General features: G+C 39.2%; 2 protein-coding genes and 1 non-coding gene across 10 annotated transcripts in view; all 3 read left to right on the forward strand.

Moving 5' to 3' along the window:
• Positions 1 to 3,947, forward strand: part of HEATR5B (HEAT repeat containing 5B) — a 60,804-nt gene extending 56,857 nt beyond the window's left edge. For all 4 annotated transcript variants that reach the window (XM_062572078.1, XM_062572076.1, XM_062572079.1 and 1 more), the window contains one exon: positions 1,735 to 3,947. In XM_062572078.1, the coding sequence (XP_062428062.1) occupies positions 1,735 to 2,039 (305 nt within the window). In that variant the 3' untranslated portion in view covers positions 2,040 to 3,947. The remainder of the gene's footprint in view (positions 1 to 1,734) is intronic.
• TRNAV-UAC (transfer RNA valine (anticodon UAC)) lies at positions 376 to 448 on the forward strand. Its single transcript has one exon. It is a non-coding gene; the product is annotated as a tRNA-Val (tRNA).
• Positions 3,948 to 6,069: 2,122 nt separating the features above from the next.
• The window catches only part of STRN (striatin), a 69,653-nt gene continuing 51,770 nt past the window's right edge, over positions 6,070 to 23,952 (forward strand). For 2 of the 5 annotated variants that reach the window (XM_062572081.1, XM_062572082.1), the window contains exons 1-2: positions 6,070 to 6,518; positions 19,209 to 19,312. In XM_062572081.1, coding sequence (XP_062428065.1) covers positions 6,231 to 6,518; positions 19,209 to 19,312 — 392 coding nt within the window. In that variant the 5' untranslated portion in view covers positions 6,070 to 6,230. Of the gene's footprint in view, positions 6,519 to 7,163; positions 7,231 to 19,208; positions 19,313 to 23,952 lie in introns of those variants that run through there. The other 3 variants (XM_062572085.1, XM_062572084.1, XM_062572083.1) reach the window with 2 other exon arrangements.

Here is a 23,952-nt window from a genome sequence, read left to right on the forward strand (position 1 = left end):
AAATACTGAACGCTAGAGACAATGCAGTTAGGAACTTGATGGCGTGTTCACAAAGAGATGACATCTATGCAGCAGTTCTGCATTTTCATTACTAGAGCATGTGCATGGACTAGTAAAGCATATATGGTATGATGTACTGTAGCATTCATATTTCTTGAGGTTGCAAAGAAAAACTTACAAACATGAACTGCAGTAGTGATGTTTTCTTGTGCTTGGATGAGTTGTTCATACCCATTAAATTTACTTTTTCCCTTTACTAACTTCAGTTCATTTTAGTAGATTCATCACTATTTTACTAAGTTGTCTCTACCATCTCTGTCAGCAAAGTATATCTAAAAGGCCCAAGAAATTTAATTTTACTATTTGGAGTATCTAGATTCCATAGTGTAGTGGTTATCACATCTGCTTTACACACAGAATGTCCTGGGTTCAAGCCCCAGTGGAATCAGCACAGGGAAATCTTTGGGAGGTTGGACTAAATGATCTCCAGAGGTCCCTTCCAACCTTAGTGATCCCTTGATGTGGGAAGTGAGTGTAAAATAACAAGGCATTAATACAGATAAAACAAGTCTATGCTGAGACATACAAGTGGAGACCCCTTTCCAAGTAGGAATCAATTTGTAAGAACTAGTAGAATAATAAATGAGATTCTAGGATGGAGCCTTCTATTTGCAGCAGAATAGAACACTGTTTAGTTAGAGAATAACTGAAACAGTTCATCATTTAAGGATTAGTTCTGCAGACAGTTTGGTTCGAACATTCATTAAGTTAAATGTAAAAATAACGCTAATTTTTCCCCCAATGTATTTCTTTGCATTGACGATAAAAACCTAAATTTTTGTTTTCTTAATTGCTATTCTTTTTGGCATAGTTGTTTCAAACACATACAGAATGAGGGACTAAGTGAAATATATGAGGAAACAAAACATGATTTGTTAATATTGGCTGGAGTTGGTCATCCTATTACATAAGCATATAAATTTGGTCAAAACCTTCAGGGGAAAAATGTTAATATTTTGATAACCAGCAAGATTTTAAATAGATAAGTTGCCATAAATATTAAATCTCTTAGAGTCTAAAATTTACTGATTAACTTGTGACATGTTTCGGACAGTCCTTGCTAGATCTAAAAATTAGCACTGTTGCTTAAGGTTAGTTGTTTTAATTCTAAGCATACTCCTTTTATGCCTGTGCCATACAGGGCTCTAGCTTGATTAGGGATTGCTAAAGTGTAGCTGTGCTATCAGTTTTTAGGTGGGAAACTTCCAAGATGGAGTGATATAGCAGATAACTGTCCCTGGATTTTTAGATAACTGTTGCATACTAATAGAGGTTCTGTTATGCTCATTGGGAGAACTGCTTTTCAGATTCAACTGAGTAATATTTCTGTCTGAGAAGAGTTTTAAAATCCTTCAGTGTGCTAGGCAGTCTACATTTTGAGATCTCTTAGCAATGATCTGTAATCAGTTTGTGCAAAGGCATGTCTGAAGAAGTGTCAGGAACAAAGTAATTGTGATAAACAATAGGCAAAAGTCTGAAACACTATCCTGATTGAGTGACCCAAGGAAAAGAAACCATCTTCGTTTTAAATATTTTTGATCATTTGTAATTACAGTGCATTTGTCAGTCCTGAAAATAAAACTACCCTTATCAGACTACTAACTGATACAATTCATTTTATTTTGTTTCCTTATCTAATATGATGGTTATGTTGTGTTTTCCTTCTGCTTTTAGGAGTCCAGTTGCTTGCCCTTCTGGTTCCCACTCTTATCTCCTATTTACTGAATGAAAATGCCTTTGCTTCAGCATCTGCAGCATCTAAGGATCTTCATGAGTTTGCACTTCAGAATCTAATGCACATTGGTCCACTTTACCCACATGCTTTCAAGACAGTAATGGGAGCTGCTCCTGAATTAAAAACACGTCTAGAAACTGCAGTCCGAGCAAGTCAGGCCAGCAAAGCAAAAGCAGCTGCTAGGCAACCACCACCTACAGTACATTCCACCCCAACAATTAAACTTAAAACTAGCTTTTTTTGAATTACTTTTATTATTTTTGGACCATTATATAGTCAGAAGCATTACATTATTCCTGATGTGTTACTGCATATGTCTGTAATTTTGTGTAATTTGTATGTGAAAGGCTGTCTAATGGAGCTTGTGTAATTATTTGAAATCTGTGCATTATAAGGGAAGTGGTGTTGCTAGTATTTGTATAGATTTTTAAGAAATTGAATGTGATCGTATTTATGAATTTGTGTTATAAATATCCACCAGAAAAGTATTCTCTATCTTACTGAATTGTTTTATTTATTTTTAAAAGCTACCCTGAACCTTTTTGAGTGGTTTTTGAAATCTAGCAAATGTTATCCTACCATTGTGCCAACATGCTAACACAGTTGGGGGGTGGAGGGAGGAGAACCTGTTATGCAGTATTTACCATATATCATGAGGAATTTGTAGTATAGAAGTGTAGAAGCATGCACTTTTTTCTTTTAAAAACATACTAGGGTAAGGTATGCCTTGTAGATCATTTCAGCTTGCATGAGGAAAAAATCAAAAACACAAAGAATTGAAAGCTTTCAGTCTTTTTCAAGCATGCTGTTACAGTGAGATGTCCTTACTTATGTGGTGTATCTCTTTCAAGTCCATTTCCATGCTTGAAAATTAATAAAGGGTTCAGTGAATCTTACTCCCTATCTCTTCTAAGATAAATTTAAAAAACACACTTTGGAAATTGAATTTACAAAGGGCACTGCCTGCTATCTGCATTTTAGTAGTCATAGTTGTCATGGGTAGCTGTCTTCCTATTCTGGCAGACACTAGTTAAATATAGTGGTTCTGTGCTCTGCTCTTTGCCCAGATTCCTAGATACTTGCTTCCTCCTGCAATATTTAGTCCTATCGGCTGTATCTAATCTCCAGTCCTTATTAAGGACTGCAGAGCCAAATGACTTGACTCTTTTGCATCTGTACTGGAAATAGGGGAGTAGAACACAAGTGTGAGCTGGACAACTCCAATTTTTCCTTCTATAGCCAGGATTTTGTTTTTTGAAAAGCACTTGGCTCCCTTCACGTGTGAGTGAGTTTGGTTGATTTAGGGATTTTGGAGCTTAAATGGGAGCTCAAGTGCTGCATTAACCTTATAACACAGAGCCAGTGGCTCCCGTTTGGTCATGTCTATCTTCTGCCAGACCTCACCCTTCCTGTTGGCAGAAGTGTAGAACCATGTATTCTCTTGTATACACAAGACTTTAACATACAGAGATTTTTCAGACACTTGTTGAATTTCTAGGCTGCCACAGAGATCTTTCTATGCACCTGTGTTTTATAGTGACAGGCCTCATAACTAGAAGCCTAGGATAGGACTGTATGGTACGGTTAGATTTCATCTTCAGTGTTTTTCTGGGTATGTGTTTAACAGGGTAAAAACTATGTAAGTTTCAGATGTTTCTACTTCAACCCAAATACACCAAAGGGATAGTAATTAGAGTTGAATATGATTTTAAATTATATTGGTTGAAATATTTATAGATGATCATTTTTGCATAGTCACACCTCTAAGTCTCGTTTCCTGTAAGAGCTTTGTATTGCTCTTGGAGTACTTATGCAAAGCATGCAAGATGGTGCCCTTTTGCCCTATTATGTTTGATTTGTGACAAAATGTTTCTCATACAAATAACAAGAAAATCTTTTATTTTGCATGAAGTCAACAGTGGTAAAAATGCTAATCTCAAATCGTTTTTGTAAACATGTGAATATTAACTTTCCAATCTTGTTCCACTGTCTTACTGGACTAAAGATACATGCAATAGCAAAAATAGTACGCAGTACACAAGGACAAAGCAAGGAATATTCACTTTTCTTCGCTGTAGTAGGAATTGATTAAAATGTATTACTTCCTAATAACAGTTTCAAAAGAAACATTAAAAAGCTATTTTGCTCAGAAGTTCCAAATCTGTTTAATGTTTGAAAGAAAGTTCAGTTGAAATATCAGGGAAACTTTTTCTAGATATAAATTTGAACACAAATTTTTGCAAGTAAAATGGAAAAAAACCCCACCTCATAACCTTTCTCAGGCCCCCGCGCCTCCAAGTAGTCTAGTAATTGGCAACTCTTGAATGTTTTAGACTTTTTTGTCTATGATCAGTTCTTTTTTTTTCTTTTCTTTTCTTTACCTTCATCTTTTGTCCCAGCACTTTCATGTTCTGGTTTAACTCTAGTTTACAAAGATGGCTGAAAATGTAGTTGGGGGGGTGGAGAGAGAAAGGGAGTAAGTGTACTAATCAAGCATAACTAAGAAGCTGGTAGAAAAGTAGTAAAAATGTTAGTGGAAGGGAAAATAAGACTAGATAGATGCACTGGGATAGTGAAGGGAAGTTTTCCTTTTCTGTATACTGTATGACAGTATACAAAGTGCTAGAATTTCATTTGTATTCAGGTTTCTTAGGTTTCTAGTCTTCATTTGATTTTGTTGCTCTGGATCCTAAAAATATAACTGTGTGGTTTTACATAATATTTTGGCACAAAACTTCATTAAAAAATGTAAAATTCCTGGTAGTGCTCTTTGTTCTTCCTTCTCTTTTGTCTCCCTCCTTTTAATGTTTTTCTTTGGCCTTTTTAGTGTGGTTTTTTGTTGTTGTTGTTGTTGGGTTTTTTTTGGTGAAGCTAATTCTCTGTTTCCCCTTGAAGTCTTTCCTCTTCTCTGTCTGCTATTTCCTTCCTTTCTTAATGAGCCTTGTTGTTCTACCATGCTTCTCTACTAAGTTTTCCCCAGATTGCATTCCCTGTTCTTTGCTGTGATGACTTGATTTTTTTTTCTCTTTCCCTAAGCTTCATGAGTTGTTTTTTTTTCTTCTACTTAAAAACACAAAGGGGTCATGCTTGAGACGCAACTGTTATTTCTTAGGGCTGGGTTAAGAAGCAGTCAAGGATGATTTCAGAGCAGCTAGAAAGAAACAGGAAGTGCTGCTTGAGCAAGCAGAGAAGCACTCCGGGGCGTGCAGGGTGCCGCGAAGGGCGCAGGGGCTCTTTCGCAGCACCTCATGCACTGCTATCGCATGAGTGTGTCTGGGTGCATCGTGGCTCTGAAGTCAGCGATCCTGCTACATGCGGCATTCGCAGTGGCCTCGTTTGATCTTCTATACACTCTTCTGCTCAGGTGGAGAGCACAGGGTGGTGCTAGGGCTTAACCCAGCTGCAAGGCCTATTGGTAGCGTTGTTTTGTCTCTCTTTAGCAAGCTTCTTTGGTTAACACGTACGTAGCACAGAAAGCAAGCCTGGCTTTGAGTCTTCTTGCATCCTTGGGAGACGTGTGAGCACTGCCTCTGAAGCCAAGGTGTTGAAGGATGCTTACGTTTCCTTGCAGACTTCCCTCCCGCCCCAAACCAGGGCTTTGCTGTGGGTCTCAGAACATGTTTTCCCTTTCCTCTCAGAAAAGGTGGTGTGGTAATTCCCCCAAAATGTTCTTGTTCTCTTTCTCGTTATTTAAGATTTTCAAGAAGTCGGTTTTTGGTTATCTTGGACAGAGCAATGCTCAGGACATAGCCAAAAAAAAGAGAGGATCAAAGACAGAGGAGTTGGAACTGCAGGATCTGGCAGAACTTCGGTGGCGCTGTGGTGAGGAGACACGGCCTCGCTGCAGAGCCGGGGGGGGGGACCACGAGTACGCCAAAGCCCTTCAAATCCGCCCTGGAGCGGGAGATCCTTACTAACCCGTGGAAGCGGGGCGCCAGCCGGCTGCGCGGGGCTGGGGAGAGCGTGGGGGGGGGGCGGCCGTGGGGCGCCCGGCCGTGGGGCCAGGGCCGCCCCCAGGGCTCCGCACCCCCCTTCGCCGTTGGGGCCAGGCCACACGGGGAGGGTGCAGGGGGTGCAGCTGCCCCCTGCCAGGCGTGAGACGCTTCCTGTCGGGTCACTGCTCGAAGCAAGGGCGGGCGAGCGGGCGGGGAGGGGAGGAGAACAAGGACGTTTCCCGCCTCCGCCCCGCCGCCCGGCGGAACTACACTTCCCAGAATGCCGCGGGCCGGGCCGGATGAATCGCTCTCCGGAATTGTCCCCGCCGGGCCCCGGTAGCAGCCGGCGGGGGCGGCTGTCAGGCGGTGACGGCGGGCGGGACGCGCCCAGGTTGTTGCTGCTGCTGCTGCCGCCGGGACGCGGCTGGGTGCGGGCGGCGGCGCTCGCGGGGAGGGGGCGGCGGCGGCGGGGAGCGAGGCAGACCCGACCCGGCCCGGCCATGGACGAGCAAGCGGGGCCCGGCGTTTTCTTCAGCAACAACAACAACAACAACGCGCTGCTCCTGCCGCCGCCGGCGGGCGGGCCGGGGCTGGAGCCGGGCGAGGCGGCGGCTGCAGCGGCGGGAGGCGGCGGCGGCGGCGGGGTCCCTCCCGCCGGGGCCGCCGCGCCGGTGTCGGCGTCCCGGGCTCAGTACAGCGTGCCGGGCATCCTGCATTTCCTGCAGCACGAGTGGGGCCGCTTCGAGGCGGAGCGCGCCGAGTGGGAGGCGGAGCGGGCGGAGCTGCAGGTAACACCCGCCACCTCCTTCCTCCTCCTCCTCCTCCTCCTCCTCCTCCTCCTCATGCTGCCCCGAGACCCGCGGCCGGGTCGCGCCCCCCTCTCCCCTCCCCCCCCCCCCCCCCTCGGCCGCCGCGATGCCCCTTCGTCGCCCCGCGCGGAGGGGCGCGACATGGCGGCGGCGGCCTCGGGGCGCCCGCGTCCCGCCGGCACCTGGCGTCGCGCTCGTGGGGCCGGAACCGGTAAACGGTTCCCGGGCGGCGGGCGGCAGCCTCGCCCGGCTGCTGCCTCGCCTGGCTGCGGGCGGCGCGGCCGCGGGGCTTCCGAGCGTTCCCCGGCGGCGGCGGCTGGGCTGGGCCGAGCGGAGCCCGCGCGTCGATCCGGCCCGTGCCCCGCGGCCGTGGGCGCCGAGGGCAGAGCGCGGCCGGGCCGGGCCGGGGGTCGCGCTCGTTAGTGCGCCAGAGGCTTCGCCGCGATCTTGTGGCTGAAGAACTCTTGGAGCGCTGGCCGAGAGCCACGACTGTCAGATACTTCAGTGATGAGTGTGCTGCGTTAACCCCGATAACGGCGGATAATGCAACCTTTGTTGTTGTTACGCTTCAGCTTCGCGTACAAGAAAGTCTCTGTTACAAATCTGCACTCCGCGCACACTACCAGTACCCCACCGGTTCTCGGTGGACTGTGCTGGAGGCTGGAAAGTGTCTACTCAGCTTCCTTTTCAGGTCTCCCTTCTTTGTCTTCCACTTCCTGTCCGTGCCTTTTCTTTCTATTTCTTTCCTTGAAAGTGCTGTCTTTGTCAACAGTCTTTTGCCTGTATAACAATGCAAACCGCTTCTCTTTCTCCTTTTATTTTTTAATTAATAGGAAAGTCATCATTTTGATAGTGCTTTATCTGGTGAGGTAAACAAAATCGCTCTTGAGAAGAATGGCAGAGGTTGCATTCTTCCCTAGGGGTTTTTCTGTTGGAATTTCAAGGAAGTGGTCATGAGGATGAAAGGGAGATGCAGTGCTTATTTTAACCTGAATGATTTATTGAAGAATTTGTTAGCAGCTGAATCAGGTTTCTCTCACTATATATAATAAATACTGTGTTGAAGGTTACAAGTTTAGTGTTTGTAATTGGAACATCACGTGTCACGTATCCATTGGAGTCTGGTAAGTAAGCGTCTTGATAGTTTTTCAAAGCTGACACAGATCTCTCAAACTGCTTTGGAGTAAAATTTTTTTTCCAGGATCTAAGAAATTCTGTCACTACTTTAATAGTAATAGCACAGTGCATATTTATAATGACCTGCAGCAGAGACCAACATCTCATTCCTCCCATGCCTCTAGTGCCCTTCAAAAGCTTTGTAAATATTACAGATGAAATAGGAAGAAGGAAGTAGAGCGTTTAAACTATTTGCCGAAGTTGTGTATTGTCAGTGGCAGAACTAGGACTATAACCTGCTCACAAGTCATTTGCTCCTTTGGCTCCTGCCAAAACATCTCAATAAAGTTATAATTAGCTGTGACTGGCATTATCACAAGCCGTTACAGCATTTGCTGCAGAGTCACATTCAGAAAGGTGCAAAATTGTTGGCAATCTCTATAGGCATCGTCTATAGACATTATGTCTACTGTGACCATTTAGAATTGCATGTTCTTTGATCCATGTGTGAGATTTGTATTAAGAGTCACAAACATCCTAGAGTGTCAACAACACTACTAGGATGGTGTTTGGATGTTGTATATGTACAGCTGAATGATAGCAGTATTAATTAAAAACAGATTGTGTGCTCCTGAAGCCTTTTGTTGGCCTGTGTGTTTGGAAATGTTTAACTGAATAATGGAAATTTGAGGTCACACAGTTTCTCTCTCGTGAGATAAAGATACAGTGCTCCTGATTGTACTTCATTAGTCTTCTGTCCAATCTAAATTGTTAAATTACTTGCTCTCTTGGGACGTTGTGTGGCAGAGATTCTGTGTGTATAGTGTTCTTAGTATCTCATGGAATTTAATTCATTCTGTTGCTTGGAGGTAGCCCTTTTATCCTCACTTTCCTACCTACCATGGTATTTACATACTTCAGATATTGTATGCCACAGTGTTACCATGTTTGGCTCTTGCTCTATTGTTATTGGTCATTTAAGCTATACTCTTCTTGAGAAACACCTGGAAAATTCATCCCAATGTGATTTCCTGTCTTCCTTTCCCCTCTCCCCCAAGGCTTTTTCTTTTTTCTTTTTGCTTTTTTTTTGGTAATTAGTTGTGTGGAATTAAATGTGATATTCAGGAATAATACCTTTCTGCTGCATTATGTGATGCTTATACAGGTGATACCTTTTCCTCAAATTTCGAACAGTATGTAAGTTGATGTGTCAGATTGCTTGCTCTCTGTTCTTCCTTACTGATCTGTTGCTGCTTCTTCAAGATTTTTCTTCCTATAAAGTGCCTGTATTTTGCTTTCGCTGGCAAATATCCTTTTTTATTCTGATTTTCTGATTATTTTTCTTCAATCTTTGTTAATTATTCTTGCCCCTATTATATAATCTTCCTCATTCAGGGCAAAAGAGGACTTCAATATTTATATGTGCTCAAGTATCATGATTAATCTGTGTATTTCAGATCAGAGTGAAAGCACATTCATAGACGGCTCCCCTAGATACTTATCTGCTAATTATATATTTCACCATTAATGCTTGACTTATGTTTGCAATACATGGACATCTGTTTCTGTGCAGTCACTCCTGTGGACTGACTAACTGTCCTAAGAATAAACTTCTGTGACGCCATATAAAGTGATCCACTAGAACTGAATACTGAAGTTTTATTATTAATATTGTTATTCCCTTTGTTAGGTTCTTCTAGCAACTGCTTGGGAGAGTTGACAAGAAAGGGTTCCCTATTTTGCAAAAATTATTTAAACTTCCAAGTGTTTTACATTCTGCATTGGACTATGTTTCTAAGGCATCTCAAAATTTTCATTAGGTATTGAACTAGGCCATTCCAAAATAGCCAATAGTTTGATCAAAGGATTTATGTGTATACAGGAAACTGAAATATCTGTCTTTACTATTGAGGCATGTAGGGTCTGAACTATCTTCCACATTGGTGTCTTGTCTTAACCATAAATCTGCTGATGGGTTGGGGGTGATTCTGTTTCTGTTGTTGACATCGTTTCTCATCTTATTAATAATCTGTCACTAGCCAGACAGCGAGATCTGGATTGTGCCCCATGGCTAGGAATCCCGCAGAGCAGAGAATTGAGGATGGGAGTCTTTTCTTTTCTTTTTTTTTTTTTTTTTTTTTCCCAGGGAGTGACAAAACTATTGAACCGTTGTTATTCTGGACTGGATGATTTTGGCAGCCTTCTTTGTTTATGTGGCTTTTGTTATGACTAGGAATTTCATCTTTGAATGTAATGTGTATGTTGTGGAAAGTTTTGCTTTTGACAAATTAACATTTTTCTGGCAAAAATGCCAAATTACAGAATTTGATTGGCATTTCTCTTAATTTCTTATTTGCTCTTAAGTTGCAATGAACTGTTACAGGTAACTATGTCTTTTGTATAGACTCCTTTTGTGCTGCGGAAGAATTTTCTATCTCTGTCCGCTAATAATATTTTAATTTCTTTTAATTGATAATTGTTTCTTAAGAGTAGCAGAATGTTTTGTAGTAGCAGAACCTGATTTGATCATGTTGGAAAGAAATTTGGCTGGATAATTTTTTCTTTGAAAAGGTTTACAAATAGATTATGGAGAACAGGTGGATGCCCTTTGCTTGTCTTTTCCACAACTTCCTGAAAATGTTCCTTGTAAGGCAGTGCCAAAAGAAGAAAAGCAAGTCATAAAGGAACAAGTTAATGAAATAAGATGATATGTGGTTCAGTGACAGCAAACAACTGTAATAAAGGGGCACCTCTTGAATATGTTTGGAAAAAATAGGTGTGCACTTGAGGTTGGTTATAGAAGTTGGATTTTTCTTTTGATGTTCTTGGCTTATGTCAGTTCCGTTAGCTCTGTGGGGGTCAAGGTGCATACTTGAGTTGTGAGGGTGATTTTCCCTCTTGTCATTTTTTTTCCCCTGGGGGCAAAAAGCAGACACTGGTACCATGCTTACTAAATTGTAAGATTGTGTTCTTGGAGATAAGACAAGTTAAAGTAGTTAGGAGAAGGGGCAAATCAAACAGATGGCTGTGGTTATTCGTAGCGTATTTTAGAACATTGGTTACATGATTCAGAAATGGTTGATATTTACTGCTTGGCTTTTAGTTATGTTATTTTTATTGAATTAAGTTTGTAGTGAGAATTATTCTGATAGATGGATAATATGAAAAGACTATTTAGAGAAAAAGAAATGGGCAGTGAGATGATGAAATAGTCTATTTAAGTGAGAACTCCCAGAGTTGTAGGTGTTTTGGTCACTAAAACGGAGGATAAGATACAAATTACAGAAGTATTGTATCAGAAGATTTTCAAATATGATGATGTGCTCTGAATCTTTAGGACTCTCGGTGAAAGATGAATTGGCAGAAGTACTGTATTAGTCTTTGGTGGTATCTGCTTTATGGGAAGAAATTTTACAAAGAAAACAGTGTCAAATTCTTCTCCACTCGAAAAGAACAGTATTTCTGACTCTATTTTAAAATCCGTCAGATAATTCAAGAGAAAAGTTGTTGAATTCAGTCATGGGTTGATTGCTAAACTAAGACATGTTTATCTGGGAAGGATGTTGCTAAATGGATCACAATAAATAGCAGATATTCTTTCTCTTGATAATTTTTTTTAAGCAAACTTTCTGGTCGCCAAATTCAGGGGAAGCAAAGACGATAAGCTTCTGTACCTCTTTCTTCAATTTGTTTGCTTATATGCATGATTGCCAGCTAATCCCCATATTCTCATTGATAAGCTGTGATGAGTTGTCTTATTTAAACCAGGGAACCAGTGGGAGCCAAAGACTAAAGGGCCACATTCTAGAAATTTGTAGTTTTTATTGTAAAGTAGAGAAATATAATATAAATAGAAACTGATGCAGCTGTTTTATATATATAACTGCATAAATGATCCCAGCTTTTCCCAACATCAGATTTTCACATTCTTTTCAAATCTGTGAAACCTGTAATTTGGTTAATGCATGCAGAAATGGTTCTTAAATGGGTCTAATTCTTTTCAGGAAAATGTTGCTTTAAATGTGAACATGGTATGAATAGATAGAACTTAGCAAATGTTTCAAGTGTTACTTCCAAATGTTCTTTAAAGCTTACAAACAGGTTTCATAAAAAGTTGTGCTCTTTAAAAATTATTCATAGGGTTTTTTGATTTTTTTGTGATCTTTTTAATGGAATTATTAAATTACTGCTGAAGTAAAAATGCAATACTTTGTAACATTTCAGGTGAAAAACTTTATTTTTCAATGTCAAGTTAGTGTAGTATATCAAGTAGTAAAACATTACATGTGTCTTTATTAGTGAATGTTACTAATATAAATTGATATCCCTATGTGCTATTTAAATTGTACTCCTCATTTTTATGTTGAAGTTCCTGGCTTATGTCAGTTCCATTGCATAAGGGGATAAATAGCTTTGTATTGTTTGAACAAGAAGTTGCAAGTGTAACTCAGCCTTTATCCATGTTTCAGTAGACACTGAAACTTTATTTACTAATTCTAGAACAGGCTATGCGTAAAATTCCCAAAGGAAGATCACGTGTATCTTAAGAGACTCTTGGTTCATCTTAATGCTAAAAGAAGTCTATACAAATGTCAAGTCTCAGCTGAACTTGATCTCTGAACCCATTTCTGTTAGTGAGAAAATAGATAGATATTGGTAAGCAACTGGCTCGCATATTTAGCTTCACAAGGCTGCCAGGCCTTGTCAAGTCCTCCTTTCCAAGTTCCTTAGCTGAAGAGTGGCAGGAGCTGACTTAGAAATAGATGAAGGATTGTAAAATGTTTGATTTTTAAAATGCTGAGAAATGTTTAGGTATGTGATATGGATCTTCCGAATCACTGTAGAGTGTTCAGGATCCAAGACAATATCCTAGAAATAAAAATATTCTAAAATGTGAAAACAAAGGTCTACTTTGTTATGGTGACCTCCTCTGTATGCTCTGTAGTTTGCTTAATCTAGATACCATTTTCCTATTTCAAAAGAGTTTATTAATGCTAACTAATGTTGAACATATTCAAAATAACTTTTCTGGTTACAGAGAAGAGTAATTTAAGATTGTAGTGTGGAAAAATTGCAGTTTTCTACTTTTAGCCTGTGGTATCTTTTCCTTTAGGGCAGTCACATAAGGTAGGATTGCAAAAGCATCAGAACAAAAATGGCATCAATTCCATGCCTGTAACCAGGAGGTGAGAACAGAAACAGCTATTTGTGCACCTATTTCGCTTGATCCTCTTGCCACTTCAGGGTGATGGGTTGTGCTTGAATATAAGGCATAGCTGCTTCTGGTCATAGGAGTGAAAAACAGTAGTGTGCTGTTGCCTTTGCAAATGTTGAATCTAGTTCACTCCACTTTTCGTTAGCTAAATCACATTTGTTGTCCCTTGTTTTGCTGTACCCCAAACAATTCATTCAGCTGGTGAACTTCCATCGTTTTAATTTAAATGTGGACCACAAGCAACTTATCAATTCTAGTGCTGACTGCTGTTGCCATATCTATGTTCCTCTGTGTGGCATTTTGTACACTAGATGGAATGGAATTATGTTTGAATTTTTGCAGTTTGGACTTCAGCTCATAATATGCTGTTATTTTGTGGTGTCATTGCAGTGTTGCCTATAGAGCCACATTATGTTTAAAACGTACTATTCTTTTTGTCCCTGCGTCAGTCTACATGGCACATGCTCCTGGCACTCAGAAAAAAAAATGTTCACCATTTAAGCAAATGTATTTTATAAATGATTGAAGCACTAAAGAGAATTTGTCTTACACACTCAGCTTATTTAATTATTCTTTGTACTACTTGGCTAACTTGGCAATCATTTTAATGTTTGAAGTTGTTAGAATAGTGAAAGGTACTACTGAAGACTGGGTAAAACATAGACTGTCTTTCTGGGAAGAGATCTACCTAGTAAAACACTCTTAAATTGCAGAAAGGAAAGTCTTCTTGTTGATTGAGATATTTAAATTACTAATCAAGGTATTTCTAGGTACAAATTACTAAACTGTTTTTTGCTTTGGATGATCTATTAGGAATTTTGCGTACCTAATCTCTGGAAAAAATTGTTTGGAAACAATACAATATAATTGAATTTAAGGAAATAACTTTCTCCACTTTTTTTTTTTTTTTTTTTTTTTTTTTAACAGAAAACTAAATATTTATCTCTTTTGTATGGTTCAGCTTTTTAAGTGCTTAGGGCTGATGATAGTTTGGAGACCTCTCTGAGAAATTCAGCAAAAATAATTAGCCAGTAGCTGTTTGTGCTATTTGTTAGCCTTGTAAGGCAGCATCCTCTGGTTTGAGCATGGTGGTGATAGACTAGAGTAAGTGCTGGACTGATTGTGTGTGATGCTAGATGCTCTTCCCGCTGCACTGCAGCGTGGGCTTCCTGTGTGACGCTTCTCCATCGCGTCTTGTCCCGGCAAGAGGCTGGAATGGAAAAAGTCAGCAGTGACACTGCGGCCCTCTTCGTAGCCAGGGCTGCTCTGTAGGCTGCCTGTCAGACCTCTTTGGTCTACATCACATTCAAATCTTGAAATATGGGGCAAAAAGTTTTAGTGTGATGATGATTTAGTAGGTCAGGCTTAAGTGGCCCACAATGATCTGTGCTCTCTGTGATCGGCACAGTTGAGAATTCAGAGCGTATGACTTGTTTCAGCCTGTGTCCATATCTCAGTTTTGTGAAATCTTATGAATGACTGGAGGCACTCATAAAAGCTTTCTAGCCTCTCTTCTCATAGGAACTGAAAATCCAAAGGTCATTTGTGGGTGTGTGTTTTAATGTTTCTCAAGTGTGGTGCCTGAAAAATTAATTGCCAGTTGTACTAAGCAATTGATATTTTCCGCTCCCCTACCTGGCTTTTAGGCATACTTGAGCTGTGTGGGGTTTATTTTTGTTTGTTTTGTTTTTTCTCTTTCCACCCTCCTCCTCTTCTGTCCTACTCTCTAGGGCATACCAGCACCTATTTGAAAACAAGCTTAATGTGTAGCGCTTTCAATACAAAATATTGAGCACACCTAACAAGCCTAACAAGCATACTGGTAAATCTTGGTAGACCGGTTGGAACCACTGTTCTAGGCTGATTCATCTGTATCATCATTTAGTTATTTTAGCTATTTACATACTTTCTGCAATACTTCTCTCTGTTTTTAACTTCTCTGTTTCCCTCCCTCTCTTTCATCCAACTTAAGACCTTATTATTGAGTTACAGGAGCAGTGTATATAGAATTGTGTCTTAATAATAGTGCTTATTTTTTTTAAAATGACTTTGGTGACCTTAAAGTGCCCATAAATTTGAAAAGTGCGGCTTGTTTTAAGTTTAGAGAAATATTTTAGAGAAGAATGGAAACGCTTTTCATAGTTCTTCAGTCTTAATTGAAACATTACCTTTTAATTTGAAACAGCTTTCAAAGTCATGAATCGATAGAAGTTAATACTAACCATGAATAATTTTTGACAACCATAGCATTAAAAAAATCTGTTAAGGTAAATATATATATATATATTTTTTTACCTTTCTATGATGTCAAAATGTCACCATACAAAGATGTGCATCTATGACATACTACTTAATATCTATGTCATTGTGGGTGGTGATTCCCAAAGAGTAGATTTAAGAGTGGTTAAGTCTAGATTTAATTTATAAAGATTCAATTACAATTTTGATTATATTTTTATGACTATTAAAAACCTATTTTAAGAAATAATGGGCTCCATGGAGCACTGGAACAGGTTGCCCAGAGAGGTTGTGGAGTCTCCTTCTCTGGAGATCTTCAAGGCCCGCTTGGATGCAACCCTGTCTAACATGCTGTAGGTGACCCTGCTGAGCAGGGAGGTTGGACTAGATGATCTCCAGAGGTCCCTTCCAACCTTACTGATTCTGTGATTCTAAGACAAAAACTTTTTAAAAACATTGTTTCTAACCCAGTTCTACCTAAAGTATTGCCTCACTCTTCTTGAAATGTGCCATCACTTCAAGGTAATGTGACCTTCCAGCCCTTTTTGGGAATCTTTTAAAACTGTAATGTTGCTGTACATTAGATTTTTTTTTTAACTTAAAAACTAATAGTAATTTTTAAAAATTCACAGTGAACATGTGGAATAGTTAAGATCCTTACAGTACTGTTAACTGAGGTCTAATCCATGTGAAACTTCCAAATTCTGTTGCAGTTGATGATACAAGTTTTTTTAGTGAGGTAGAGTGAAAAAGTCAGGCTGTACAATTGTAGCTGAAATATACCTAATATTCTTTTTCTCTCAACTCTCTTGATTTTAATTTCACACTTTAGCTGTAATGCAGTAGCTTCTAGCGTTTAAATTGGAATCAACTGAAGGTTAAAGCTGCCTTGATTCTTCACTGCTGAGCCAGCAGGGCCTGAGTGCTTCATAGAGACTCTGTACCCCACCCATAAGGCAAGGAACTGTGTGTGTTTTTTGCAAGATCCCCATAGGCTGCTTAGGTTTGTGATGAGTAGCTCACAAGTCTGATGCATTTTAACCTTCTTAGCTAGACAATCAGTTGTCACAAAATCTATGTCTTGGGCATATTTGTGAATTCTTGAAATTTTTGGCAAACCTTGCTAGGAATGGCCGAAGCACAAGTGTTAAGCAGTGCTACAGATTATTCAAAACTGAAATGTTCCTCCTTTGGTCAAACACTTAAGGTTTGACTTGCGGTAAAGCTGTCATAGTGGAAGCTGTTTGTGTATTTATTAATACAATTTACTGATTTGCAGTGGAATTGTAAGCAGGCTCTAGGTGGACACTTGTGCTCTTCCAGTTGTCTTCCTTTTTGTATAATATATATAATTATATATTATATTATGTAATAATTACAAATATATACATATATATATATAGCATTTTATTGGCCCTAAGGGGATAAAAGGCAATCCTGTTCCTTCATGTTTAATCTTGAAGTAGAGATGCTTTTTCTCCAGAGTTAAGTTAGGAACATAGTTTTCATTATTTTACATGTGTAAGAACTTTCTGGTAATAGTTAACTTTTCTCATGTGATTAGTCAAACCAGGCAGAGAACCAGGCCCTCCCTTTATCAGAAGCGTGCAGTGAATGACTGCTCATTTTAGCATCAAGGAGGTGTGAATTAGCCTTATTTAATCAAGGACATTTCTGTCTCTCTCTTATAAAAGTAAGTTTTAAAGACTATTAATAAATTGCACTTTTTTTCCTTTGTCTAGGCTGCTAGCAGTGGGAAAAGAGTTGTTCTCATGAAAATGCCAGGACTTTGCTAGTTGTTAGTTTTTGACCTTTCGCGAGACTAATGCACGAGCCAGGCCCTGGCTGTCACTGCCAACCTGCCAAAGAGAAGTGCTTCGTTCCAACGTGTTCAGACCGTTCCATCTTAGCTAGAAATTGCTTGTAGACAGCAGGTCTCATCACAGATCATTTCAGCTTGTGTCCTAATGTCATTGGATGATCTTTTGCATTCCAGGATTTACGTAACTTTCTGCCTTTTTTTTTTTTCTCCAGCATGCTTTGATGTTATCTCACTGTCTTGGTTAGGAGGGCATTTGTTTCTTTATACTGAGCCTGTTTGGGGACAAGAGTAGAAAATTACCTGGTGTATTAGTGTATGTGTTGTAATCTGGGTGTCTGTACAGCTGTTACAAAATCAATAGTATCAGCTTTGAGTATCTCTCTTGTTACTGAGAGGAATAGCGACCTTGTTAAGTTGAAACGCTCCTTGCACAGTTATGTTTTTCACTGTAGGAGGTAATAGCTCCAAAACCAGCACTGTGTTTCCCTGTGCTCGAGTATAAAATGAGCGTTAGAATTCAGTTGCAGTTTTTTGTTCATCCCACTTTGAGCGTTAAGTGAGGAGCAGCTCGATGCCAGAGTGACAAAGGCCCTTTGAAAGACAAATTCCTTTGATTCCTTTGATTCAGCTGAGGTTGTTTTGGAAGCCAAATACATTTCCACAAATGAAGGTGAAGACTGACTTCTTTGGAGGGCAGCCAGTGTTTTTTGCTTGTCCTAAACTGGCTACTGTAGTTGGTAACTGGTAGTTCAGGATTTTTCAGGTCTCTGTCAGGCTCATTACTAGCAATATTTACTTGAGCAGTGAAATTACTTTAGTTGGTATCATGCTTTAGAGCAGCTGCTATACGTGGTCACCTGCAAATGACCTGTTGGAGTGAGATTCATCTGGCCTGCTATCCAAAATTCAGCTGAGTTAGTTTTGTGCACTTTCCATTTATAGTTGCTGGAAAGGAAATGGCATTTATGGATGCTATGCTTCTTGTCTGGGTAGAAATCTAAAACCAAATGAGTTGTTGTTTAGAGTTATTTATCTGTCTCTGTTGACTTTAAAAAACATCTGGTGAGTATTCTCAAGAATATAGCAGGTGAGGAAAAGATACTGCTGTTTGTTTCTCACAAGCTTTCCCCAAGAGGTTGGTGCAGATTGTAGTATCTACAGAGAATACCAAGCTTGCTGCTAGAGCTGGAATCTCCAAATGTGACTTTGTATGAATGAAAAGTTTACTGGTCTTCACATTCAACAGCTGGTGTTCTAGACCAGCAGTCTTTTATCCCATTAATGCTTCTCAAGAAATAGGGTACATACTTTTAGAGACTTATCTACAAAGATGACAGAAAGCTGTTGATACTGAAAATGGCAGGCAGCTTGCAGTACTGGTGAGGCTGAGATGTGGTGACAGCCCCTAGGTATTTTTGTCTAAATGTGGATTTCATGAATTGTGAAAGCACAAGGACCCACGTTTTTCTAACAGACTTGATTTAAGCATCAAGTACAAAGGCAGGTAGTTGTGCCTTTATGAATGAGTATCTTGCATGTATCATCATTTCCTATTTAAAGGAGATTTTTCAAAGGCAACTAAATACTTATTTTCTGCTGAAAGTCAAGAAAGTTTAGATACCTGTCTTCTGCTGGGCTTTTATTTACCTGTATTCCATTTCTCTCCTCTTTCCTGTGACCAAAATACCGTTTCTTGTTTTTCCTTTTTCCTCTCACTATTTCTTTAACCAATTCCAGGTATTACAATGAATGCTTGGCACTCTGTTACAAATATGTATTTTTTATTTTTAGCTCAGCTTGCTGTACTTCAATCCTTTCACTAGTATCATATATCTAATTTATCTATAGAACAGTGTGCTAATGATATACTACTTCAGTTAGTAAGCAGAACTACTTTACCATTTTCTCCTTGCAGATCGTTGGTAAATGCTTTGGTCTGCCTTTTTTTTTTTTTTTTTGTGTGTGTGTGTGTGTGTGCGCGCGCGCGCCCTTATATCTATTCCTTATCCTTAACTGAATGTTTAGAGAATAAATAAATCCTGTGCAACTCAGATTGCTGCATTTCTTTATCTTTGTATTATTTTTGGATCTGCAATGAGCATGCAGTTTAAGTGTTTAATGTTTATGAAACACAGTAAGTCAGTTGCTTCTGGACTTTGTAAATCAATACAAAAATAACTCAGGAAAAAAAATAAAGCTTAAGAACTGTGTTGAATGGTTTTGAGGAAACAATTTGTCACATTCCAAGTTTTTCTAAGTCGAATACTGTCTTTTGCAGGCACAGATTGCCTTCCTTCAGGGCGAAAGGAAGGGACAAGAAAATCTGAAGAAGGATCTAGTGCGGAGAATCAAAATGCTGGAATATGCGCTTAAACAAGAAAGGTACACTGCTTTAGTAGTGAGTACACCATGCAGAAATTCTGAAGGTGGATACTTTTATATTTAACAAAACCGAGAAAAATTTCTTTTGTATACATTTAGATCTCAAATTGACAACTATTTAAATGGAGATTGTTATACTAAATGAAGCTAGTTGTCTGAATGTTCTGTATTCTGGTGAAACAATAGCTAACATAATATGATTCCCAAAAATGTATATAAAAAAAAATGTTTAGCAGTGATGAATACTTTCTTTCAGTTAGGTGGTTCCACCTGACTGTATAGTTGCATGCATACACACTGCAATTTACTATGTATTCTGTCTCTGTTCAAAGTGGAAACTTTGTTTAATAATATCTAATAACTGAAATTTCTAGTAGCTGGAACTGTCTTGAGTATAATAATTACTAGTTTTTAATTTTGCTAAGATTTTACCCTTTTCTATAAGATGGAGTGAACAAGAGTATCTTCTGGAGGCTACCTGTGTGAGGAATGAATTGTGTTTTATCAGTTATTTGAATGTCTGGTTTTTTTGTCTGAAGGAATTTCAGCAGAAGTTTCCAGTCTACTTATTTACTGTTTCAGTCTTACTCATACTCTCTTATTCTCATCTTTAAGCCAAAAAGCTTCTTTTTTTTTTCCTCCCATAGATGATGTTTCCAAAAGTATTTCTGTTCACCTGATCTATTTTAGGGCTGGATTTCTTCTAAACTGTCTTTTAAAAATGCTTGGCTAAAGAATGTGTTTGTAGAACTGTTGCAAAGTGACCGTTACTTATGTACCATTTTTCCCATCAGATAATTCCTGCTTCCTTTAGATAAAACAGTAATTAAAATCTTTTAAATATTTTGTATTACTAGAAATAACATGGGAAGTATACAGTAATGAAAAATAACGATATTACTGCTAGAGAATTAAAAAAGGACTCTAACAGTTCTGTATCACATCACAAATCACATTGTATTTAGGTTTTGCCATCTCTTATGGGTTACTTTGGCACTTGAGACATGCCTTACCCCATCCAAGTTGGCCCTTTCCAGTAGCTACCATTTCAGCCCACTAGCATGGGACTGCACCTGTTTTTCTGGATGCTGGTAGCCTCAGGGCTCCAGTGTACATGCTTTCCCTTCAGGAGGTTGTCAGATGAACACCGAAGGTAAATACTCTTCTTGCCTAGGCATTGTTATGACACTCATTTTATATCAAAGAGCTTAGAGAAATGCCGAATGTATGCATAATGGAGATGGCAGTTTCTAGCCATGGAAAGGTTTACATTTGTGGCATGATTATAAAGACTAGAGTCACTCTAAATTGAGACAGAGGGACAGTGGAGCACGTTTTTGTGCAATGGAAGATTTGCTCTAAGGAGTATAAATACAGTAAAATTTCTCTGCTTGTATTTGAAAAATAAGGGAGCTCTTCCTGGTTTCTTAAAGAAATCTCTAATATTTCAAAGTTATAATCTTGTTAAATTAGGAAGTAGTTTATGCAAAATTATCAGAGTACCTAAATACATCTCCTTACACTATTAGAGAAGTCAAGAGATTTGTAAGATTCAAAACAAAACAGAAAAACCCTTCTCTATCATTAATAAACATGTCCATCGATTGCATTCAGTAAGATCCACAATAAATTAAGCATTGAAATCCTAATGCTTCAGCATGCTAAAAGTCACTGTCAGGATTAAGGAAGAACTCCCTGTGATTTCTTACTGGTAGTTTTTACATATATATCTTTTTCTTGCACTTTTTTTATGCAATATATAGTGTTAGCCTCAATTATTCAGGTTGCAAAACTATGCAGTCAGCTGGTCTGATCCAGTTTGACAGTTCCTGTATGGGTGTGTGATTCTTTTTTAAAGTAAATCCAATGCTTGTGAATGGTGTGTGCTGAAGACAGCTATTTATAACAGTTTGTGGCTTTAAACTAGAGTTCTGTTTGCCAGTTACTGGAGAAACAGTCTTGTATTTCTGCTGGGAACATCTCCCAACAAGTGTTCTGGCTTGCTACTTAAAGGCACGGTGAGATACGGAGCTTGGAAGCACTGCCCTCTCTCCCAACATTTTCCTAGATCAGCCATTGGCCTGGTCAGCCAGTAGTCAGTTTGGATGCTGAGTGCTCCCACTGGGCATCTCGGAGTTGAAAAATGAGATCCTACAACATAGGAGAAAAACATTTCTGGATGATTTGCAAAGGGTGGTGCATGTGGGAGAGGGCAAGAAAGCATTCCTGCATTCTTTCGTTTCTGCCCTGCCCTCGCAAGCCACCAAATCTTTCTTAGCTAGATGAAAGAAATCGATGATTAGTAATGGGACAGAATATACAACTGCGACCCACAGGAGCGTGTGTTGGCAGCACCCTCAGGAAACTGAGAGCAAGAAATTAGTGACACTAGTTTTTCTCAAATAAATGCTTTTCTGAGCTGTTGTTCTGTGTGGTGGGTGTTTAGTACTTCTTTTTTTCAGTCCTTATAAATAATAAACTTTGCAGCAGTCATTGTTCTCTATTTCGTGGCACTTAATGTAGTTTTATAGTGGGAGAGGTAGAAAACGAGGGTTACTTAGGAATTATCTTGTTTTTCTTCTGACAAATCCAGTTGACTGTAACGTTCAGTCATTACATCAGTCGTCGTAAGATCACCTTTTCATTATTTGTGTCTGGAAACCCATTTATTTCTGCTGAAGATTCTTAATACACTAAATAGAAGAGTACTTGAAGGTAGTTAATTATTAAATGCTATCATTTATTCTGCAGCAGTTTTGATGTAGTTTTGTTAACATCCAGTAGATCGCAGTCTAAGTCTGTTGTTCATACTTCAGGGTTACTTTTTATTACTTTATCGATAGTTACTTCATCACCAGTAAGTTGTATTGTTTCCTCAGGATTTTCAGGAGCTAGCTGAAATATAGTACTCTTTCTCTCAAGTACATGTCTAATTTAGTAATCTAGTCTAGCCCATTTCCTGTCTTAACATATTTTAACCTAAGAACTTGACTTTTGAGCCATGCCTCTAGAAACAGTCGATTTAGTTTTATGTTGTTTTCTGCACTGATGTGTCTGATCAGAGTAAGGCTGGCGCCTTCTCCCCTGTGCAGAATATCTCACAGTGCTGTTCCTGGCAGTCTCTCTTGTTTACGTCTCTTGGTTTGGCGGCGACTCCTAGATCTTCTACGGATGTTTTGGCAAGCTCCCTCAGCACAGCTGGATCAGATGCTTCAGGTCTGGTGACGGATATTTCCAAGAAATAGTGGCCTTTTTGATTGGAATCAAATTTGTTTCTATGTGAAGTATTCAGAAGAGTTTCATTGCTCTCAATTGTAGGAAATTTAGCATGATGAAAGCCCTTAGCAGTTTTTCAGCAGCTTTTCAAGTGTTGCAGCAGCCATATTGAATGTCTTCATACACTGTTTGCATAGAAGATGCATGATTTAAAGAAAATGGGGGGGAGGGGGAAGAAGATGAATTATGTAATGAAGTGCAGCAGCCAGAACAATTCTAATGTTCATCCTTACCTTAGTAACTACATCTACCTGGAAACATTGTTCGACAGTCCAAAAATAGACTTCTTCCAAATAACTCTCAAAACCATTTTTCAGATGGTAAATGACTCCTGTAAAGCTGTATGTCCTCAGGCTAGTTACTCTTGAGTAATTTTTCATTCTCTGCATACAGCTGGTAGTTCAGATTTCTTTTTCAGAAATTGAAGTTCTGTCATCAATGTTGAACATGTTTCAAACAATGAAGCACATTATTGTGATTTTTTTTTTCTCCCTCCTCATCTCCCCCTTTCCACCCAAACTTCCATGTCACCTGCTCCCCCTCCGCCCAGTCATCATCTTTGTTTTTGACCATATGATAAAAAGATTGGAGAAACTTTGATTTTTCTGAATGCTGGTTTACAGGAAAAAATAGTGTAGTTGTGCTTTGTTATGATATGAAATTACCTTACAGCTGAGATGTGTGAACTTGAATTCAATATGAACTGTAGAGAGTCAAATTCAGGCTGTTCATACTTGAATTACAAGATTTCTGAGAAAGTTAAGAAATTAAGCATGATAGGTGGAGAGGAAATTTGTTTGGTGTAGAAATAGATAAGTACAAATAAATGAACAAAATATAATTCTATTATTTTGAAAAATGAAAAGAGCGAAGGAAGTAAGATATATTAAACATGTATATATGCATTTCTTGTATGAGAAATTTTCTAGCATTTGATTGCAATATGTGAAACTGAATTATCAAGTATCCTTTCTGGACTTAGAGTCTAAATCCTTCTGTTCATCTTTTTCCTTAGTATATTTAGAAAGAGGATTGTCTTACATGTGTGTGACATTTCCAACTCTGCCGTAAGAAAGTTCCTAAAATTAAATCTCGTAGTTGCTTCCTACAGGAGTGCAAAAATTTGTTTTCCTCATACACTGTTAGCTAAGTGTATTAGTTTTTTCATTTTCTTCTAAACTTCAGAAGCTGACCACAGCTGGAGATGAGTTCACCAGGTCAAGTACTCTGACATGGTACTCATGATCCTGTTACGCATCTAGCCAGTGGCTTGCTCAGATGCTTGAATTCATACTAATGAATTACCAGGTTTGAGTTTGGCATTGTATTTTCTGTCACATTTTGCAGGCGAACGTCTTTGGCTT

The sequence above is a fragment of the Rhea pennata genome, chromosome 3 (genome assembly GCF_028389875.1).
Source record: "Rhea pennata isolate bPtePen1 chromosome 3, bPtePen1.pri, whole genome shotgun sequence".
Lineage (NCBI taxonomy): Eukaryota > Metazoa > Chordata > Aves > Rheiformes > Rheidae > Rhea > Rhea pennata.